This window comes from Cyclospora cayetanensis, unplaced genomic scaffold (genome assembly GCF_002999335.1).
Source record: "Cyclospora cayetanensis isolate NF1_C8 unplaced genomic scaffold, CcayRef3 CcayRef3_contig_7, whole genome shotgun sequence".
NCBI lineage: Eukaryota > Apicomplexa > Conoidasida > Eucoccidiorida > Eimeriidae > Cyclospora > Cyclospora cayetanensis.
In genome coordinates, this window is record NW_020312700.1 from 428,584 (window position 1) to 449,797 (window position 21,214).

At 53.8% G+C, this 21,214-nt stretch overlaps 4 protein-coding genes across 4 annotated transcripts; 2 read left to right on the plus strand and 2 right to left on the minus strand.

Moving 5' to 3' along the window:
• Positions 1-2,191: 2,191 nt before the first annotated feature.
• On the plus strand, positions 2,192-4,636 carry LOC34619720 (proteasome subunit alpha type-7). The gene is made up of 6 exons (XM_022732998.1): positions 2,192-2,245; positions 2,451-2,566; positions 2,783-2,960; positions 3,587-3,736; positions 3,966-4,142; positions 4,574-4,636. Exons 1-6 carry the CDS (start codon positions 2,192-2,194, stop codon positions 4,634-4,636), a joined length of 738 nt encoding a protein of 245 aa, XP_022590271.1.
• Positions 4,637-5,885: 1,249 nt separating this feature from the next.
• LOC34619721 (ATP-dependent (S)-NAD(P)H-hydrate dehydratase) lies at positions 5,886-9,189 on the minus strand. The gene is made up of 8 exons (XM_026335490.1): positions 9,161-9,189; positions 8,743-9,029; positions 8,478-8,534; positions 8,092-8,168; positions 7,754-7,837; positions 7,453-7,551; positions 6,840-7,238; positions 5,886-6,632 (listed from the first exon to the last, which is right to left on the minus strand). Exons 1-8 carry the CDS (start codon positions 9,187-9,189, stop codon positions 5,886-5,888), a joined length of 1,779 nt encoding a protein of 592 aa, XP_026191275.1.
• Positions 9,190-10,219: 1,030 nt separating this feature from the next.
• On the plus strand, positions 10,220-16,718 carry LOC34624329. Its single transcript, XM_026335491.1, has 10 exons — positions 10,220-10,253; positions 10,581-11,112; positions 11,591-11,726; positions 12,224-12,341; positions 12,447-14,738; positions 15,098-15,378; positions 15,727-15,839; positions 16,156-16,204; positions 16,385-16,455; positions 16,673-16,718. Exons 1-10 carry the CDS (start codon positions 10,220-10,222, stop codon positions 16,716-16,718), a joined length of 3,672 nt encoding a protein of 1,223 aa, XP_026191276.1.
• Positions 16,719-18,362: 1,644 nt separating this feature from the next.
• LOC113146866 (RNA polymerase II degradation factor 1-like) lies at positions 18,363-21,050 on the minus strand. The gene is made up of 7 exons (XM_026335493.1): positions 21,013-21,050; positions 20,605-20,822; positions 19,936-20,015; positions 19,669-19,749; positions 19,178-19,237; positions 18,593-18,624; positions 18,363-18,411 (listed from the first exon to the last, which is right to left on the minus strand). The coding sequence occupies exons 1-7, from the start codon at positions 21,048-21,050 to the stop codon at positions 18,363-18,365; spliced, it is 558 nt and encodes a 185-aa protein (XP_026191278.1).
• Between the last annotated feature and the right edge of the window lie 164 nt (positions 21,051-21,214).

A 21,214-nucleotide genomic window follows, 5' to 3' on the forward strand; every position in this document is an offset into this window, starting at 1 on the left:
CCGAGCCCGTTATTAGAGTGTTTCTTGGTTTTCTACATTCCCTTTGTATAATCCAAATTGCCACAATAGAAATATTCGTGCTCTAGGGGGCTGTCTGGAGTTGCTTTACGAGGGCACATTCTTCTTAAATGCTCATTCATTGTTATACTTTGATTGTGGGCTAGGGCGGGTTGACAAGCTACAGCATTCATGATTTCTGAGCTTTAGAAAAGCTCTTTCTTCAGCTGAGGGCACAGGCGACTGGCTCGCCTGCTCCTAAAAGTAGAGTATTCCACCATTTGCAGACGCTCCGCCGCTAGATGGCCAAACTGCTTAGTGGCAAATATTCCTAGGAATGTCCATGCCTGACGGGACACTTCGGGTAGAAATGTGATAGGCCAGTGAAAAAACAGCTGTTTGTCTACTTCGTGGCTTTTTTGAAACCCGGAATCTCTAGCGTGTGAGGCGAGCGTCAAAGCCACTGGACCATCCCTAGTGGCATATTTCTCGACATACTGACCTATCATACCCATTTTTAGATTCCCCACTTCAGCTATTTTAAATCTCTCAAATCTTGCTGCTGGGCCATACTATACTCTGAAAAAACCGATGAATCCAGGCTTATAAGAAGGATTGATATAGTGTAATTCCTACAGTAAAAGACTTTTCCTACACACCGAAAAACAAGTCAAGCCCTTTTCCATTCAATAATCATGACTCGAAATTCACTGGTTCCTCTTCATATGGAGATACACAAAGGGGTTCATCTTCAGCTGGCCTGTAAAACCGTTAAGTGCTTGCCCATCCTTATGGTCGTCACACTATTCTGGTTTGCATGACATCGGTGCATTCAACAACATTTGATGAGCTGGCAAATCACGCCCTTCCCCCAGCTGTGAACCAAGTGCGTCCGCGTTACCTTGTATGCCGGTTTCTGCCGCCCTGACAGGTGTTGTGCTACTGTCAACTTCCACCCCCAGCAGGGTGCTTTTTCCAGAATGTTCCCATAAACAATTCAAACAGTAAATACTGATACCTTGAACGCAACCAGAGAACTGCTGTAGGGTAACTAGACATTTAATTGCATCCACAGCCAGTTGACGGGAGGGGAACAGGTGCATCGTATCATGCGGTGCTACCAAGGATAAAGCTCCGTCTAAGGTCTCCCTGGGGAGAATCATATTGTAGAGTAAATTAGAACTTTGGTAAAAGTATTCAGTGCTTTTCCATAAACGCTTCCTTTTTTGTCTGCTTGGGCTCCTCAGGACTCTGAAACGAGAGGGGAAGAGACCGATAGGCACCGCTTAGCTACAATTTCAAGACATGCTGAGCATTCAGGGCAAGTTGTACCTTTCGTGTAGTGCACATGCAGGCAACTCTGCAATAAATGAGGTATACGAACGGATAAACCAATTAGTCAAGTGTTTGCCAATTCTTAATCAAATATAACTGTGCAGAAGAAAATATCCAAGTACAGCGCAGTCCGCTACAATTTAGCGTTGCGCTTTACGCCTGGGCGTGACCTCGGCAACTTACTTGGCATCAATTGTGCTCTTTTTACCGAGCATCAGCCCCATAGAAGAGACCACGGATTATGTAATACGCATATTATGCTGGAGACAGTGGAGGTACAGTAAAAATTATCAACGCGGAAGCACTCAAGCTGTTGTCTTTCAAGGAAACAATTAGAGCACGCTGCGCACAAGAGACCCGTCGGACGAGTAAAGGACAAGGAAATGTGGCAAAGGAGTTTTCGTACTATAAGCAGACCGGCCGAACCGAATTTCAAAAGTAGAAGAAGCGGCCCCTCACACTGCACAGCTGCTGTGCTGCTCTGCATGCATGGGAGGCTCTGGGGTCCAACCCGTCGTGTTCCCTGTGTTGTTTGACTGTCCTGTGTAATTCCTCATCTGTTATTTGGTGAACTAACGCACAGAGATTTCCAAACAGGCAAAGAGGCGCTGCAGCAGCAGCAGCAGCGGGAGCAGCACGACCGACTCCACCCGTGGCTCGAGGGTTCTCAGCTGTCTTTTACAGTGTCCTGGATCGTTCGGCTGTCCGTCGATAAACTCATACTCTTGTCTCCTAGTTGAATCTCGTGAAGCCTGGGCTAAAAGCGCATCAGCGAGCCACAAGACAGCCCACCCTGGAACCAAAACGGCGAAATAGGGCAGGGAAACAGCACCCATACCTTCCATAACGCGCACAAAAAATGAGCTATGACAGGGCGATCACGGTTTTCTCCCCAGATGGGCACCTTCTGCAGGTCAATCGCAGCGCACGTGATGAGTGGGAAGCAATCCGGCGTTCCATGCAGAACGGGCTGACACCACCACTGGCTGTGGCAGTACAGTGCCAACAAAACCTGAATTTAGCACCGAGGTCTCTAGTTGTGTGTCTGGGGAGCCTGTGGGGGCAAAGGGAGCTGCACTGGAGATCTAGCGTGTCTACGCTTGTCTCCGTTTGCTTAGGTGGAGTACGCTATAGAAGCGGTCAGGCGTGGGGGTTGCGTTGTCGGAGTCAGAGGGAAGGACGTCGTGGTGCTTGCCGTCGAAAGAAAGGCAGCAGCAAAGCTCCAAGAGCCCAGGTGAGTAAAGTATGTCCCTCTAGCTGAACACGCGGTCGGATGCCTCCTCAACGCCCGCGGTTGCATGCATGCTGAAGCGCAGAAACGTAGAGCTCAGCGGGGGTATTGCGTGTCGCCCACCACAGTGTGCGGATCTCCATGAGCTCTTAAAGCAGACGTCGTGCCTCAGATTCAGAATCCTCCCCATGGCTGGTTTGGAGGTGTCGGTGTTGTCAGGACAAGCCGAAAGTTGCTGCTGCTAGATGATGGTCTGTGTTGCGCCTTTGCTGGACTCCATGCCGACGCGCGTGTGCTGATGGCGAAGGCGCAGCTGGAGGGGCAGAGTTACAGACTCAACAATGACACACCTCCCACAGCAGACTACATGGCGAGGTATATTGCACAGGTCCAGCAGGTGAGCGAGCAGCGGCCTTAGATTTAGCGGCGCATCTCCTCCCGTTTCTCCTTCTGTTCAAATAGTGCTGAACGACGCGGCCTGCAAGCCCGCTCATCCGTTTTTCATAATTTTTGCTAGTGCATCTGTACTCCCTGAGTTCTGTACATGTACCTGCAAGTAGGGGGTCGATGCGCAGGCGTGCTGTGCGCCTCTTCCTGCGTATGCGCTGGAAGACCTCCCATTCCTCTCTTTCTTTCATTTTTCGTGCTGCTTCGTTCTTTCGCGGATAGCCTCGATCATCTGTTGCCTCTAGTGTTCAGGCCACCAGACAGCAACCGCTATGTACAGTCCTCAATGCCTCAAGAGACCGTTGCCGTTTTCGAATGCTGTCTTCCTCTGCCTTCACAAGCGATCTTAGACATCAAAAGTATTCATTTTTTCGTCGTGAGAGTTCACCTCCACCGTCTAGTGGTCTTATCTGTAGTCAGATGACATCCTCTGGCTGTGGCGGTGGTCTAGGCGTCCGTCTGCAGGGCTTTTCTTCATCGTGTACTGGCTCCTCGTCTATCCGTCGCGTAGCTTCATTCTCACGCATGCTTGCCATGATTCTTTGTTCTGCGTAATTTGGATTGCCATCTCTACAGAAGTACACCCACAGAGGCGGTGTGCGACCCTTTGGCCTTTCCACGCTTCTGGCCGGTGTCGATGGCGAAGGCCGCGTGGCACTTTACCAGACGGAGCCATCGGGCATCTTCGCTCGCTGGAAGGCGCAGGCACTTGGGAAGAACTCGAAGGTAGATCTCTACATAAAGGATGGAGTGATTTCAGTTGCAGGCTGCCCGACTGAGAGCTCAAAGAGCGTGGTCAACGTTTTGTGCTTTTCTGCTCGAAGTAGCGCAGGTTGAGCCGTGATAGCGATAGCGAACGTTGCTTGGGGTCCAATATATATATATATATATATATATATATATATATATATATTTGCACATTTGAATCGTATGTGGACGTGGGTGTGCACCCCAGACCGTGCAGGAGTATTTGGAAAAAAATTACAAGGAGGATCTGGGGGAGGAGGAGACTCTTTCCTTGGCCTTCAGCGCCTTGACTGAAGTTGTAGAGGCTGGCAAGAAGAACCTTGAGTGCGCCATCATCCGCAAGGACCGCGTGGAGTTCCTTCCGGAGGAACGCATTGCCGTGGAGGTATGGCTATTAGAAAGTTCGACTGACCCTGCTCTCAAAACCACGGTATCGCGCTGTACGCCTTCATAGATTCATGTGAAAGCATCTACTCTGGGAGAGCTAAAGGCTACCAGCACACGTTGCGCCGAGATGCTGCTTCTAAGCTCAAGAGTTCCTTTCCCTAGCAAAGAGGACAAATCAACGCACCTACGAGTTGCCTCCCCTGCCGACTCTCGTTTCTAGTTTCAAAGTCTTTTCATGAAAACTAGTGTCTACTGCATGTTACCCGTTGGACGTTGAATGCGTGAGACGGCGAGCTGCTCTTGGCTTTGCCCCTGCTCCCTGTGGTTGCTTTCTTCCTCTCCCTCCACGTGTAGAGGTTGGAGGCCTTTTCAGCTTGGACAGGTATTCTTTATCCCCGCCATATTTCCTGTTGTGTACTTCAATTGCAGGTCGAGCGCCTTGAGGCACAAAAGAAGTCAGTGGAAGAGGAAGTCAGGCCCGCTGACAGCTAAAGAAGTCCCTTCTCCAAAGCAGTCGCCTGTGCCAAAGCGGGGACGAGTCGTCAGTTTTCGTGCTTGCCTTTCTCGGAGAGGCCCTCTTTGCTGCACAACAGCTACTGGTGTACTCAGTAACACTGCTTTTGGAGGTGTGCTTGTACCGCCTTGCGACGCTGTCTGCATATATATATATATTTATGTGCTTCTAGAGTTTGTGCGCGTACAGAGGAAGAATATATTTATATCCGCATATGTAGCTATGAGACGCGCATCCGAAGGGTAGAACAGAAGTCTATATTGCCAGAGACTCAGGCTGCCCTTGTACACACAGTACAGTCAGTCATCTGCGCTCCCCAGACTAATCTGCACATCCCACTTTAGCTCTTGCCGAAATTCACTGTCAGCTTGTTCTCCCCGTAGATATAAAATTGAGCAATGCTCATAATAAACGAGGCAGACACCGAGAGCTAGATGTTCACGGTTCCATGGACAACGAGCAGTATACAAGCAGGTGGTGCTGCGGGCACGAGAATGTGGATGTCTGATGACGCTAGAAGCCACTAAGTCTGTCCATAGGCGCTCCCGCAATTCTCATCAGAATATCTCCTACCTGTTGCATTAGGACTTTGTTCCTAAGGATTTTAGGTGGGCCGGCAGAAAGCGTCAACCCCATTGAAGGAACTCACAGCCAGCACCAACAGAGGGAAGAGGCTTCAGTATCCGCATGCAGCGCAGACCAGTATCACATGAGCGCGAAGGAAAGCATTATGTGGGGCTCCAGCAAGGCACAGAAGTGCCTAGCCAAAGCATCCCTACGTGTTTCTTGTAATGAAGACAGAAAAGCTTAGAGTTTTCTCTTCAGAGAGAGAAAGAGGCAGGCAAAAAGCGTGATACACCCCGGTTGTACGGTGTACCGTCACTGCATTATGAGGGCCTGACCGCATGGCCAACAGATAGGCTCTTTGAGCCTCCGGCTGTATCTTCCTTCTACACATCGTCGTGTCTGCCTGAAATAACCGACAGTCACTCCCAGCCTGGCAGCGTCCTGAAGGCCACAGGCACAGCGGAGCGAGTGGGGTGACGCCAAGTGATGATGAACATTCTTTGTGGCGTTCCTGAGTGGGCAGCACGTGTGCTGGGATTCCAGGGCCCAAGCGAACGCCGTTCAAGGGGCCCTGCGAAGGGTTCGAGCGACGCGCAAAGTGAGGTGTGGGGCCCTTGGGGCCCTCCTGCCACCCCGTGCCACAATAGTGCACTCCCTCTCTTAGTGGTTCTGAGGGAACCATGAAGAGGGGAAGATGACGCCTCCTGCTGCACCGAGTTTGTCTACAATGTGCTGTGCAGTCATGGATCGGCCAAAGTGCCTGAAGGCCAAAGAGGCGGCCTCCCTCGTGACGACGCTAGCTGCATGCATGAGGAGCAGCGGCGGCAGGGCTGCAGCTTTGTCTTTGAATGGCAGGGCGAACCCTTGTTTCTCTAGTTCCCGTTCTAACTCTACTGCGCCGCCACTAGATCTCGCTCTCTCGACCCACACAAAGGCTTGCGCCAATACTCCACAGAGAACATCCCCCTGTCCCCCCGACCTCTTAGGGGCCCCAAAGTGCCTAGGGCTTAAGCCGGAAACCGCTAGTAACACGCACTCGCACTCGCCACCACTCTCGGAAGAGCGCTGCATCTCGTAAGCTCCCAGAACATCTACTCTGCCCTTCCCGAACACGCATGGGCCCCTCAACAAGGCGGCCGCCTCATACACGCGCTGTACTGCCGGCTCACACCGGATAGACTCAGGCAACAAACCATGCGGAGGAACTGCGGAGGAATCTCCCTGAGGCGCGTTGCCTCCAGAGGCCCCATGGAGGCCCTCCTTCTGCCGTTTGCGTAGTGCCCGCAGCAACAGCTCCAACTCGTGGGCGTTCGGAGTAAGAAGTGCTCTTGAGTAGCCAGCAAGCAAAGACAGATAGTGCTCGTTCCCGGGAATACACAGTATGCGAATCATATCCGCATCCAGTACCTGGAGCAGCAATATCAGCACCACATACAAACACATACATGCACACACACATACATACATACACACGTACATCTATACACACACATGCCTATCGTCTTGTAATGCCCTTGTGAGATACCCTCTACCTACAGCCGTTACGGGATTGCCTCGCACACAAGCCCATGATGCGAAATGCTAGTAAGACTGGAGTGTAAAGCCACGGCTCACAATAGGTTTTTGGAGTGCCATGGCAAGACGCAAAAGCATGATGGAGGCCCGTTGAGTAGCAGCCGCAGCAGCTTCTGCTTCTCGGATTGCTGCACTGGTCAGAGCATGATTCATAGCTGCAGGATTTGTCGGATCTGCTGCTGCCGCCGTTTGCTCAGGTGCAGCAGACGGAGGCGCAGAACTGCCTCGATCGCCTCTGTGCATGTCTATCGCGTCCTTTATGAAATGCGACAGACGGCCTAAGCTCCCAGTCTTCTCTAAGGACTTGCGCTGCTGGTGCTGTTGCTGCGAACCTTGATGAAGCCGCGCATCTTGCTCTTCGTGGGGACGGTAGTTTGTGCTTCCCCCCAGACCGGGGCCAAGTACAATGACGTCTGCCTTGGAAAGCAGCGGTTCTGCCTGCGGCAAGGAGTTCACGGCTCTGCTGTTACTGCCAATAAACAGCTCGTGTCGCGGTGTGAGGCGCGTGAGGAGTTACGGTGACAAACGGTGGAGAACGTTCATTAGCAGACCGGAAAAAACAGTCCTTCAGATCGCTACGTCAGTGCTAAATTAAAGGACCCTGCAAGCAGCATGAGCTGCAACACTAGGACGTCAAAGGGCTTAGGCTGACATGAATCTTTAGGCGGGCGAGCTCCATCTGCTGGTCAGCGAGAGATCCGAACTCCTTTGCACTGCCATGCATCTCTGCTGAGTAGTGGCATGGCAGAATCTGCAGCAGCGGCAGCAATGCGTACAGGAGACACAGCGGCTCCACCTCGCGTGACTTGAGCGCCTGAAAGGAGCTTTTCCTGCTGCTCGCATACTCCTGCACTAGAATGATCACCAAGGCTGGTGTCGTTGCGTCCCTCTCTGCTCCTGCAGCCATTGCAGGCGCTACTCGCTGTTGCAGAACTACGCGCTGCTACACTTACCGGGTAGACGAGGAGCTCAGGACTATACGACTTGATAGCTACGGCAGCCGAAGGGGTTGTTATAACACCCGCAAGGTCGGCACCCTGCAAAACACACGCCTAAAACACCCTTCCCTGAACCCTTGACTCCTGCGCAACATCTTGAGTTCTGAGCACAAGCCAATTTATCTGCCACTCTTTTTGTTGCACCTGGATCAGGCACCACACAGCTCTCTATTTTCCAGTGGTACCACTGCAGTTACATTTCGGAAAACGCGTCCTCCACACCCCATACAGCGCTCTGTAGAAACCCATGGACACCCTTAACAACCCTGTATGATCCTTGGCGTGAAGCTAACCATTCTCAACGCCGCAGTAGCTGCAAAGAAAGGGGCCCCAGTGAAAGTAGCGCATCCTCCAATGACGAAAACTTTGCCTGAAGTGCACAGCCGAGAAATGTGGCTCAAGAGAGAAGCTTGCTAAAACGCTGGATGCACGGGAGGCTAGCAAGCAAGCTGTCCTCCTTGATTCGTGCAGCAAGCTGTCCTCCTTGATTTAAGGAGTGGATATTGCAAGCACAACGAAAAGAGAACAGCGAACTGCAATATGGCAGGAGATGCAGTAGTAGGGGCCCTAGCACCGAAAGCACGCAAACGACAGTCAGAAAAAGAGCAGTTCAACAAGAAAATGGAAAAAAAATTCACACCCCTCTTTCAAACGCGGCTGTAATCGTTTTCTTGCTGACCATATCTGCCCTTATATTCCTTGAAATCTAGAGAAGGCAGGTAAGTTCTCTCCACCGCTGCAAGCAAGCACACACGCCCATAAACTTCGGAGCTCCTTGCCCTGAGCGTCTAGCCTTAGGCAAAAAGCCTAAATCGCAAAGGCTAGTGATGGTGGGAACGACCTCAACCGCATGCGAGTGTCTGCCTCTGCCTTTGCATCGGCCTGTTGCTGCCTAAACCCCCGCATCCCCTATTGTTTCAGATGTTTTTATTCCGTTTGTGCACCTCGAAGCCAACATTCCGTCACTTTTTCCGCTGTCTCTACATCGGCGCGAGTGATCTTCAGGAGCGGACGGGCTTTCTGATTATGCTCGACACCTCCGATCGACTGGCCGCAGCTGCCGGAGTTGCGTGCAGCATCTTGCCTAGTCGCAGAGTGGTGCTCCATCCCCCCTGCTGCAGTGGCGAGACGGCGAAGGATTGTGGAGCAGCCTGCTAAGATTTGCTGCTTGCACGGCTGTTGCGGTAATGAAAATACTGGTGGAAAATTGCACAGCCTGGCAACGGAGAGTCTGCAAAGGCACCCAGCCACCCTTGAGGGCCATAGACATAGCAGCAGCAGTTTCAGCAATAGCAGAGAAGCATATGAAGTTGAACGTTTCCCAAAACACGAGTATATAGTGCGTGGTGTTGTTACTGTTACCCCGTCTCTGCTGTGGCGCATGCTGCCATTGCCGCCGCGGGTTGCTACAACCAAACCAACTGGAAATACAAGCGCCTTGGTCCAGATCTGCACACACTGGTTTCCTCCTTATAAGATTACAGAAGAATCAGTACACACTTATGATCAAGACACCCGGCATACCGGAAGTAGCAAACAATAGCAGCGCAACACAGCGGGGAAGGGGTATGTGTGCATGCCCACACACAAGGGTCTTGCTCCTAGCTCTTGCCTTCTTGCTTGATGTTCATGTTAGATGGGAAAAGCACCGGAATAATGAACTTTTTAATGCTGGTGCGCAACCTCGTAGCTGCAGCAGCAACAGCCGCAGCAACAGCAGCTGTGTTCCTGGGGGAGGCATGTAGACACCGGCGCTCGGGGTTGCAAAAGAGTACCGGCAACAGCGGCAGGAGCACAAGAATGGCAATATCCCCCATAGAAGATAGTAATGCTGAAGAGAAAAGTTCCTTTTAATGCCAAATTTCGTGTCGTTTCTCGAGATTCTCTTGACCGCTTCCTTCCTTGAAAAGCTCATAGGTGCCCTGTCCAATGGTGCAGGAACAATCACAGCACCGCTATCAGCATCCCTGGCGTGTAACACGCTAGCATATCGACGCCTGTATTTGTTAATCACTAAGTCATGCTTTTTAAACGGATGCAGCAACTCGTCAGTTAGTTGTAGCAGCGGTGGCAGCAGCAGCAAAAGTACAACATTGAAACAGTCGATTCCAGCCTCACAAGGCTGTGTCGTTTGTTCACGGTGTTCGCCTCGTCTGCTTCCGCGCTTCTCACTTTCTAGGCATCGGCAGCATCACGGCAAGTTCCAGCTGTAGCAGCAGCAATACCATGGCTGCCGCAGCTGTGGTGGGGGGCCCCTCCCTGGGGCCCCCCCAGGCGGTCAAGGCAGCCGTTACCTTCTTGGGGTTTAATAGTGATTCGTCTTGCCTCCTCGTTGGCACAACGGCTGGATTCCTTGTTTGGAGCGTTAGACCTCTTAGGTGTCTGCACACGTGTGTTTCCGGTCCGGTGACACTGGTGGAGATGCTGCTCAACACCAGTCTCGTTGCAACAGTGGGTAGGCATCCCCCATGAGTGCTGGCGCTACTGCTGCTGATTCTGTACTTGCTGCTGAATTTGCTGTCGTCACATCCCCGTTGCATGCAGCCACCCGCCCGTCCTCCTCCCCCCTTGACTGCGCATTTTAATTCTTTTCTTGAAACACTTACCAACTCTGCCATGACTGGTGTACTGCTCATTTTTCAACTACATGCCATTCGCTTCGGTAGCCGTGTCTGTAGGAGCTCCCGTGAAAGCATTTCAGCAGCACGATTTGTTGGTGCTTCTGCTGGAGATGTTCAACGCGCACAGCTCTTCTCTTCTTTCTTTCGGCGTGTCTCTGCAGGCAGCGGAATGAGCAGTACCAGCAGCCGCCGCATGCTGTATTTGTACAACTGTAGACCATCTTCGCAGGCCTCCACGAGCGCCACTAGAAGCGCTGGGGGAAGCTGCGACGGGTGTAACAGCTTGATTGCGTGTTTAGTTCAGCCTTACGCTATCTGTGGCGTAAAGCTGACACCTGAGCGTTTGGTCGTGTTGAATGAAAAATACATCTCCATTTTCGTCTTGCAGTCTCTTGTACTGCTGCGCACGCTGGAGAGGCACCCGAATTTACCGCAGCAGCCTCGTGGTGGCTTCCTGTTCGGTGCCGGCACTGCTGCAGTTGCAGCAGCAGCCTCTGCTGCAGTAGCTGCCTCTGCTGCAGCAGCAGCCTCCGCTACGGCAGACTCAGTGTCTCAAGAGGCGTGGCTTTCTGCTCCAGCAGATGACGGAAGGGCGCATGCAGCAGCAGCTGCAGCGGATGCAACACAAGCTGTCTTGGCAGTCGGGTGGAGCCCGCAACACAGCTACCTCGCTCTCCCCGCAGGCCCTCACCAGTAGGCGCTGCATGCTACGCGATGCTGCTTTGGCCTCTATGCCTTGTATTTTGCTGCTGGTTGCTTTTTCTGGTGCACGTGAGGCTGCTGCTCTGTTGCTGCAGACTTTGTTACCGCTGTCTGCTTGGTCTGTTGTGGCTGCTGTGGCAAGTTCGCCACTGAGATGCTCGCATCCGAATGCAGTGGCTGCCTTAATTCGTAAACGCGGCTGCAAACGAGAGATGCACTGCGAGTCTGCTGCGCGTATATGCATGCGGCATGCGAAAGAAGCCACAAAGCCGACTATTCAGCAGGAGTGGCATTTCGCCCAGGGGGCCCCCTGGGCGAAATGCCACTCCTGCTGAAGTTGGAGCTTCTGATGGTGGCGCCGACTTTTGCAGCCGCATTTCGCTAACATCGCCGTCCTTCTTTTGAGGACCGGCTGAACAGAGACACGCCGCAAGGCTACGCTGCATGAAGTGCGTATCCTTCTCAGGAGCGAAGGATCTGGAATTCTCTGTCTCTTCGACTTGATGCGTGGCCGCTTCTGCTCGTGGCGTTGCACACACGAAGATCCTTTGAGGGCGATTGTCTTTTCCGCGTCTGCCTCTCTCGTTGCTGCAATCTCAGCGAAAGTCAGTCCGACGCTGAGCAGCAGCATGCCTCAAGTTGTGCTGTTGCTGCCAGGATTCGTTGCTGCCCCTCTGCTGTGCCTGCACTGGTGGTAGTTCTGCAATCTTCTTACGCGCTGTGCTAACTGGGGGCCCCCCACCCCTCCGCTGCAGCAAAGATCGATCCGTACATCCCCTGTGAGAAAAACGCAGAGACGGTGTGGCAGAGAAGCAGCAGCAGCAGCAGCAGCAGCACTCCCAGACAGGGGGGCCCCGGTTTGGAGAGTGCATGCGCGTTTTTTTCTAGGGGGCCCCTCTGGGGGCCCCACCCATGGTCGAGAAAGGTTCTTCACTGGCAGAAAAAACACGGAACGATGCACAGACACAGGCATTAGGGGGAGGGAGGCACATGGGGATAGGGAGAGTTCGAAGGCAGGCTGATGGATTGGAATGGATAGCACATGGGGCCTTATGCCGCACATGTGGATTTGCACAATTTGGCTTATGTGTGTGTGTCGTAGGGGTCAGTGGTTCGCATCTTTACGGTTCCTTCTCTAGAATACACTATTGCGCTTCAGCTGCACAATCCGCAAATGCTTCTGCAGTCGACACCAGCGCCTTCGATGGCTCCCGCCGACCGCAACAGCAGCAGCAGCAGAGCAGCAGTAACACGACTGCTTGGTGCTGCTGTGCCAGCCGATGAGTCTAGAGGTCGTCCTGTCAAAAAGGAAGTGCCCTTGGTAGCAGAACAGGGAGCCTTGAAGGCGTCAGAGCACGCTGTTGCAGACGCAGCCAGCGTACTTAAACACGCGGCAGGAGCAGAGACGCATGTGGAAGACGTAGTGCTGCAGCAGCAGGGCAAGGAAGGGCAGCTACAGCAGGGGTGTGCCAGGCAGAAGACTGCTGGTAGTAGAGATGGAACGATCGGAAAAGCGAGGGATTCCTGCAGTGCAGCGACTGCAGCGACTGCAGCTGCTGCCTCTTCGCCAGCTCCCGAGACAGTGGCTTTTCCCGCAGACAGCGGTCCACCAGCTGCTGAAGGTGTTGACGTTTCTCTTGAGAAGCGTCGTGAAGACTCCCTTCTGCCGGCAGACTCTGCAGAAGCGAGCAGCAGCAGCAGCGACGATCGGAGAGGCAGGCGAGGCAGAGCGCACAGGAAGAAGCAAAAGCAGATGCTGCAGCGACAGCAGCAAAAGCAGCACGACCAGGAACGCGATGATCAAGAACCTTTATCCCTACGAATCGATAAGACGCCAGCACGTCTGCCAAAGGCCGGAGAAGTGTCACCCCCTGCAAAGGGCAGAAGTCACAATAGCCCAGCGGATCGCTGCACAGCCACAAGCGCCGAATCCGCAGTGTGCAGCGACAGCAAAGGGAGCTTCAGCGGCTGCAGCAGCGACAAAAACAGCGCTGATGAGGAGCAACTTGAGAAGGCCAGCTTTAGCAGCAAGGACGCTGGCACAGAGGCGAGCAGCAAGGTGGCAGCAGGCAGAGCAGCGAAGGCTGTAGCAAGATCTGGGAGTGCTGACAGGGGGTCGACTTCTTCGCTGCCAACTTCGAACTCAAGGCTGTTATCAAGGAAGAATCGAAAACAGACCGTCCAGGAGGCGTCACAACAGGAGCAGCAGATTAAGCCACAGAGGCAGCGCAAGTCGTCCCCTCAGAAGCGGCACGCTCAGACGCTTCCTGCTGCTTACGTTACATGCGCTTTAACACCGCACCAGCCGAGCAATGAATCCGCCTTCGGAAATGGCGAGCATGAAAGGCAGCAGCAATCAGGGAAGGAGGAAAGCCAGCAAGGGCGTTCAGAAGCCTTGCAGACGAAAGAAATTCCGAGCCTCACGGATCAAGAGTCTGCAGAAAAACCCGTTGCAGCCAACGGGGCAGAGTCTGTGAAGTTTGCAGAAGTGTCTTTCTCCTCAGCGTCGATGCCAAGACGCAAAAAGCAGCAGAAGAGCAGTGGGAAGTCGCCAGCCTTGCGTGTCGATGCCGTCAATTTCGCAGGAGTCGCGCTTGCCCAATCGGCTTCTGCCAGGAGAAGCAGGAGCACGTGTACTACGACAGCAGCAGCAGCAGCTGCAGCGCCGCAAGCGAAATTTCTCTCTGCCGCAACAGCTGCTGCGTCTGCCGCGTTGCAGAACCCTCAGTATCCGCAGGAAGCGACATTCGTAGGATCGCTTTTCTCCCGTCAAGAAGAGAAGGCTGCACAGGGTGGGTTGGCATCGCGCTCAACCTCTCCAGCCGCCGCTGACGCAGCTCCTGCGGGAAGGGGGGGAAGAAGGAAGGCCTCTCTTGTCGGCAACAAAGAAATAGTCGATGAGGGATGGGTGTTGTGCGGCAGCACTCCCCGATTAGACGGCGACTTCGGAGGCTCCAAGTTCACAGAGTTGCAAGAGGAGCCGCGGGGGGGGTCAGAAGAAGAGAGGCTAAGCAGCTGCGACAGCGCGAATCTCTCAGCAGAATGGAGTTGCGTAGAGGCTTCCGGAGGCTTGTCTCCCTCCGGCTACAGCAGCCCCCCCAGCCGCAACAGCAGTGGCCATGTTGGCGTCAGAGCTGGCAGAGACACCTCGCATGCACTTTTCCTTCCCGACCAGCCCTTGCCTTCGCCAGCAAGCGCTGCCGGCTGTGCTGAGAAATCTCATCTGCTTGGTGCTCGAGCCGAAGAAAGACACACCACGCAGGTGCTCGGGGGAGGTTCTCTCACAGGCGCCTGCTGCGGGGGATTTTTGCGTGACTCTCGCGATACTCCAACTGAAGAAGCCGCGCAGCAGCGGCTGCTACCAGCCCCTGCGTGGCTTGCCGGCTCCCATCACGGCGGCACCAGCGGAAGCGCAGCCAGAGCAGACACTGACCACCGAAAGCATCTCCAAAAGGAGGCTCAGCATTGCGACACAGACGCAACCGACGGACAGAGAGGCACTCAACGAATCATCTTAACAGGAGAACCTGCAGCTGGGTTCAGTACAGGCACAACTGACGCGCTCCGACAAGTCTCTCTCGCCTTCTCTGGCTGTAGTCGTATTTTTACTGCTTCGCGTACGTCTGAAGTTCCCGCTGCCCTGCAACCCCTTCCTTCATGCTGCTGCGTTGGTGCTGCCTGCCGACTTGACATGCATCGGCGCGGGAGGGGGGGAGGAGTTTCGGGGGGAAGCTGCAGGATCCACTACCTCAATGTGCATTTGATCAATTCAACAGCTGCTCTTGTTTCTATAAAATGCCTTCCCAGCGCGTGAGCAGCTCTGTGAACGGTCTTTTTTCTCCCTGCCTCCTCTTTAACAAGGGGGCCTCTTCACGACAGCCCTTCGCTTGCTGTCTAGGCTGTGTGTATGCTCGCTCTCTGCTCTTTGTGCATGCTCGCTCTCTGCTCTTTGTGTGTGCTCCTTCTGCCGCTGCAGGGGGGGATGGCCTAGTGTTTGTCTTCCATCTCCCATGGACGCCAGGAGACTTGCAGAGGCACTCCAAATGCGGCGTGGCAGTGCAGCAGCAGCTCCTGCGCTCCTTGCAGCAAGGCGGTGCAAGGGACCGAACTGCAACGGACGGTTCCATTGCATTGTCAGACACACCGAGCCGTGCTGTAGCACAAACTGCAGCATGCGCCTCTGCTTCTGCTGGGAAAACGCCTCTTGCGCGGCCAGGCGGAAGCAGCAAACTGTCGAGCATCACTGGGGTTGCCGCTGTAAGAAGAGAGGCACTCCCTGTATCTATTACTATAGAATGGCTAGCTCTATTACTATGGAATGGCTAGTTCTATTACTATTGATTGGCTAGTCCTATTACTACTGAATGGCTAGTTCTATTAAATTGGCTAGTCCTATTACTATTGATTGGCTAGTCCTATTAAATTGGCTAGTTCTATTACTATTGAATGGCTAGTTCTCTCGCGTCTGCGACTTTCGGCTTTCCTGGTTGTGACTTTAACACCTGCTTCTCCACGGAGTCTATGGATCGCATGCGCCGTTCTCCTGCATGGAGTGCTTCTCCTGCTGTTGTGTGTGTATGTGTGTGTGTATATATAAATATGCAGTCCGCCTTAGCCTCCGTGACATCGCTGCTTCTTCCTGCTTCCCTTAGCGAGAGGCTGATACATGGGCAAAGCTGTGCTTCCTGCATAGCACTCCCCTCAACAGCTGCAGGACGGTGAGATGCTGCCGCTTCACCACGTGGTGTGCACCGGAATAATACTCTTGAGCGACACAGCTGTACAGGGGAGCAGGGGACGAAATATGCATGCGTTCTTGGACACCTGATTTTTTTAAATGTATGCATGTGCCGCCGGGTTCCAAGCTCCGCTTACTTTGTGGATTTTAGTTGCGGCTTTTCACGACAGAATTCTATGAGCTGCTGGCAACCTACCCTCCCTTGTCCACATGATGCTAAGGGCGGTAAAATTATGACTTCTGCTGCTGCTCATGCTGAGGGGGATAATTCATATGATGGCGATGCTGTGTCTCAGTGTGAGCTGTGTTGCTTCTTCTGACCTTCTCGCGGGCGACAAAGTAGAAGTGAGCACAAAAGTGCAAAAAACGTCTCTCGGCGGGGGAGTTCGGTTGCCTTCGTCACAACGGGATAGCCTTGCCTCTTCTTTTCGCTATTTCGCTTCCCCGCTGACACCTGCGCTTTCCTTGCTTGAGAAAAGCCAGGGAGAAAGACCCCCTCTCTCGTGTGCTTGTCTGCGCTTTTAGGTTGTTGTGGGACTAAATAACGGCTTTGCTTACACGTACAGCTGTCAGCTCAATGCTTCAGGCCGATATCGGTGAGCTGGGGAAGGGGCAGCTGGGTGTGTAATTTCACGTCTACCGGCAGCAGCAGAAAGCTAAGGCGCAGCAGCCACTAATTCGTGCGAGATCGGCAAACCTTCGCTGCAAAAGCTCAGACGAAGGGCAGCTGAAGGTGTTCAATGCATTGCAACAATCCGCCTGGGGGTTGCTGTGCTGCCTTTGCCGCCTTTGTTACCTTCGCAACTGCCTCAGGCTGCGGGATGAGCAGATTCTGGAAACTCAGGGAGGGGAGAGCTGACTGCATGCACCTTGAAATGATTGTTTGCTCACCAACTAGGATGCGCTGGCAGGAGGTGTTGTCTAGACAGCACCTCCTGCCAGGGCAGCCGCCTGTAGAGTTAGCCACGGGGAAATGATTTTTGGACGTGTACGGACTGACACGTCGTGACGCCTTTAAATCAAGGCTACAGCAGCTGCAGCAACGAGAGAGGAGCAACGCAAGAGCAGGAGTTTCCGCCACAGGAGGGCATGCGCAATTCACCAGCTTTATTGTTTTGGCGCCGCTGCCTCAGGTAGCGGCGATCTGGAGGACTCTTCATTGCGCATGACACCGAGAGCTACCGCGTCAGTTACTTGTGTTTTTGGTTCGACTTTTATTGTGATGCAGGTATTTCTTGGCGCCTTTCCGGAAACTCCGAGCTCTGCACACCTCCGGATCGTAGAAACGGACGCTTGTGTCTGTCTCTTCTAGAGCGTCCTGACCCCATTAGAATTATTTTTCGAGCAGTCAAAAGGTGTAAGATGCCTACACATTGTAAACAATCTATCACGCCGCCTGCATTCTCACTCGCAAACAGCTGCTGCCGATGCTCCGCGTCGGTAGGGAACAAACACACGCAGGCGTCTTCTTGCTGGGACGCTTGTCGTGCCACATCCGCCGCGTACGGCAGCCAGAGTCACTGCGGTTCGCAGATGGGCGAGAGAGCACTGCTGCAAAAATCCAGCCACACATTAGATCTAACCCCGCATCAGACAAGGCGGCAGCTGTACATACAGTTTTTGTGGGATTGTTAGCCCATCAGCGCTAGAACTATCAGTGGCAGCTCAAAAGAGACACTGAGCGGGGGAAGGGGGGGTGGGAGGAGAGGAAATGTAACCGCGAGTTAACACGGTTTCTCTGCACTGCAGAGGCTTGGTAAGCCGGACGGCAGTACGGCCCCTAGCAGGCGACGCCCTCACTTGGCAAATGAGGCCCTTCTCTATCGGCAGGTGTATTGTTGAATGCGAGTCTGTGTGCATGTAACTGATGCCCTGTAGAGGGCTATCTGACTGACTGCCCTTCTCGCTTCGCTACAGTTCGTGAGAGGTCTAAGGAAAGAGAGACAGCCACTGAAAATACGGACGACCTTGGGCGGATGTCATTCGCGTGTCTGCTGTTGCACGCGCATTCCTCCAAATGGGGAATCAGATACAGCAGCACAACCACCACTGCCAAAGAAATGCGGGCAGTATGCACCCCAGCCGCGGCAGCAACCATTGGTGCATGCACCTTAACAGCCGAAGGCGCATGAGATGTGCCGAAAAAGAGAGGGCTACACACAGAGAGGCAGTCCCCTTTTCCTTCTTCAAGGAAGCCGAGAGACGCACACAGCTGCCAAAAAGCGCATAGCTTTTCGTCGTGCATTCCCTGGGTTATATATATATATATATATATATATATATATATATATATATATATATATATATATACTGCCCCGCCTGTGGTGGGGCGAACTGCCAGAAGATTCTGCCGCTAGTATTAATCCAGCTGCGCCACTGTTCACAAATAAAGCGCACTACGGGTGCATGCACTGTGTGCTGCAAGCACGCTGAAGTGTACCGCAAAAGCATAGTAAAGGCCACGACAGGCACCACGGTCGTCTCTACAAGGCCAAGCATAAGTTTACCTATTCCAGGGAGCACGCATACGCTGCTGTTGCTGCTGCTGCTGCCTTCGCCGACGCAGAACGCAACGAACGGAGAGCTGGACGCCGTTCACTTCTGCTGCTGCTGCTGCCAGCACTACCCAGACAATGCTTCTGCTGCTGCCTTGCAGCAGCAGAAACTGCTGCTGCTGCAACGGCAGACGCGCTGTCTCTGCTCTCCAAACTAACGTGCCTCCTTCCTGGGGACCGCTGCTGCTGCTGCTGCTGCTTCTGCTGCTGCTGCTGCGTCGTGTTGCTGCGAACGCCGCCTTCTGCAGACGACTCTGCACACACTCTGCGCCTTCGCGGCATGCAATCCGAATTCGCCGCAACAGCAGCCCTCGATGTTGGCGGGAGAACTTCCTGCAGCTCGTAGACGGAAGATCCACTGCTGCTGCTTCTGCAACTGCTGCTGCATCTGCTGCTCTCGGGAGTGGCGATGATGGCTTGCCGTCGACTTCGGCGCAACTCCCAGCAGGTAGAGGCAGAACTGGTGCCAGCATTTACGCCGCTGACAGCAGGGTGGGCGTTGTTATTCACGCTGCTTCTGCGCGTAAGAACGTGAGACGGAGTGCTAGCCGCTTCTTGCTGCTTTGACAACAACGCAACTTGTGCGCTGCTGCTGTCCAACAAGAGCACCTTGGTAGACATGGCTGCACTCCGGCTGGGAAGCAATCTGCGGCAGCTGCTACTCCCGCTGCATGTGCGACGTCGCGCTGCTGTGGCACTACAACCCTCGTCGGCATTTTCACTGCCTGAGCCGCTTGAGCCTGCTGCCGCTAAGAGGGGCCGCTTTCCGTTCGCCTGCTGCTGCTTCTGCTGCTGCTTCTGTTGTTGCTGTTGCTGCTGCTTCTGTTGTTGCTGTTGCTGCTGCTTCTGTTGTTGCTGTTGCTGCTGCTTCTGTTGTTGCTGTTGCTGCTGCTTCTGTTGTTGCTGTTGCTGCTGCTTCTGTTGCTGCTGCTTCTGTTGCGGATCTTGCTGCTGCTGTTGCTGCTGCTGCTTCTGTTGTTGCTTCTGTTGTTGCGGATCTTGCTGTTGTTGCTGCGACTTCTGTTGTTGCTGCTGTTGCTGCGACTTCTGTTGTTGCTGCTGTTGCTGCGGCTTCTGTTGTTGCTGCTGTTGTTGCGAATTCTGCTGCTGCGACTTCTGTTGCTGTTGCTGCTGCGACTTCTGTTGCTGTTGCTGCTGCGACTTCTGTTGCTGTTGCTGCTGCGACTTCTGTTGCTGTTGCTGCTGCTGCTGCAGCCGCGTCTCCCGGCAGCGCAGCAACATCGTTCCCCTCACCCTTCCACTGTCTGTCTCCTTACCCATGCCCCCAGACGGAGAGGCAGCAGCAGAGGGAGTCTCTGCCTCCGCTGCTTTCGCCTGAGACGCCTCCTGTTTCACAGAAGAGTTCCCGGAAAAGCTGCTGTTGATGCAACTGCTTCCAGCTACAGCAGCAGCCCCTTCAGCAGCAGGTTCTGCTGCTGCAGCCGCTGCTGCGGCAGCTCGCGTGAAGGCTGCCCCACTCCGGATGCTTGCAGTTTTGATGATGCAACAACTGCCATTCACTAAAGCCGTTGACTGCAATCCTTGAACATCACTCGCCACTTTTTTGGGATCTCGGCTAGCCATAGGATTCGCCCTGCTAACTGCAGCAGAACAGGGAGGAGGGGAATCGTCTCCCTCTTCTCTCTCTGCGCTTCCCTCTTCCTTCTCTCCTCCGCGGAGCCGCATACCTCTCCGACGCAAAACTGAAGGCGAAGCGGCTTCTGCTGAAGTCTCTGCTGCTGGCGATGCTGCGGATGTCGTCGAAGCTGCTGCAGCTGCTGCCGCTGCTCCACGTCGAGGCCGTCCATTTCTATCTACAGGCAAGTGGTGTGGCACCGCCTCCTTCGTCAAAGCCGCAGTTGCGACTGCAGGAGACGATAACACAAGCGCTGCTGCACGGCGATGCTGGAGATTCAATGGCTCCAGCGTCGACGTAGGAGAAGCCACAGTGCAGGAATGCTTCGCCTTTCCTAATCGCGCAGGCGAAGGCGCATCTGCTGCACTTTGCTCCAACTGCTGCTGGTCCTGCTGCTGCTGCTCCTGATCGTGTTTCTCATGATTTTGCTGATTTTTCGAGGGCTGAAGCCGCGCATGGCTGCCGACAGACGCCGCCGTGGGAGACGCTGCAGCAGCAGCAGGGGATGCAGACGAATCTCTCTGCTGCTGCTGCTGCTGCGGCTTGACTGGTGCTGGCTGCTTCTGTTCTTGCACCTTCGTGTGGGGCAGATGGTGCGGCACAAGCAACTGCTGCTGGTGACGCAGGAGAGCAGGGGGCTGCAGCTCGAAACAGCAAACCTCCAACTTTATTTTTCCGTGCTTCAGGAGTGCTGCCACCTCGTCGGGCAGGGGATGCTGCACCTGCTGCTGTACACAATCCCATAGCTCCTGCAGCACCTCCACAAAAACACCTTTTTACCGAATTAAAAACAAACTCCAATCCGTGACAGCACTGCACTGTGGAGGGCCTCTAACGATTGCAAGCCGCGCAACATCACAGCAGCAACGGTAGATCCATACCTGCAGGCAGATCCTCCGTTGGTGAGGAGTCGAAACCAGCAGCTTCGACCAAACGGCTAGCCGCTTCGCTGATTCGTCTGCATCCAAACGGCCGCAAAACACACAGCCCCTTCCCCCATGTGGTCAAAAACCAACTCCACTGTGCAGCTGTATCTACACTGTGCAGCTGTATCTACACTGTGCAGCTGTATCTACACTGTGCAGCTGTATCTACACTGTGCAGCTGTATCTACACTGTGCAGCTGTATCTACACTGTGCAGCTGTATCTACACTGTGCAGCTG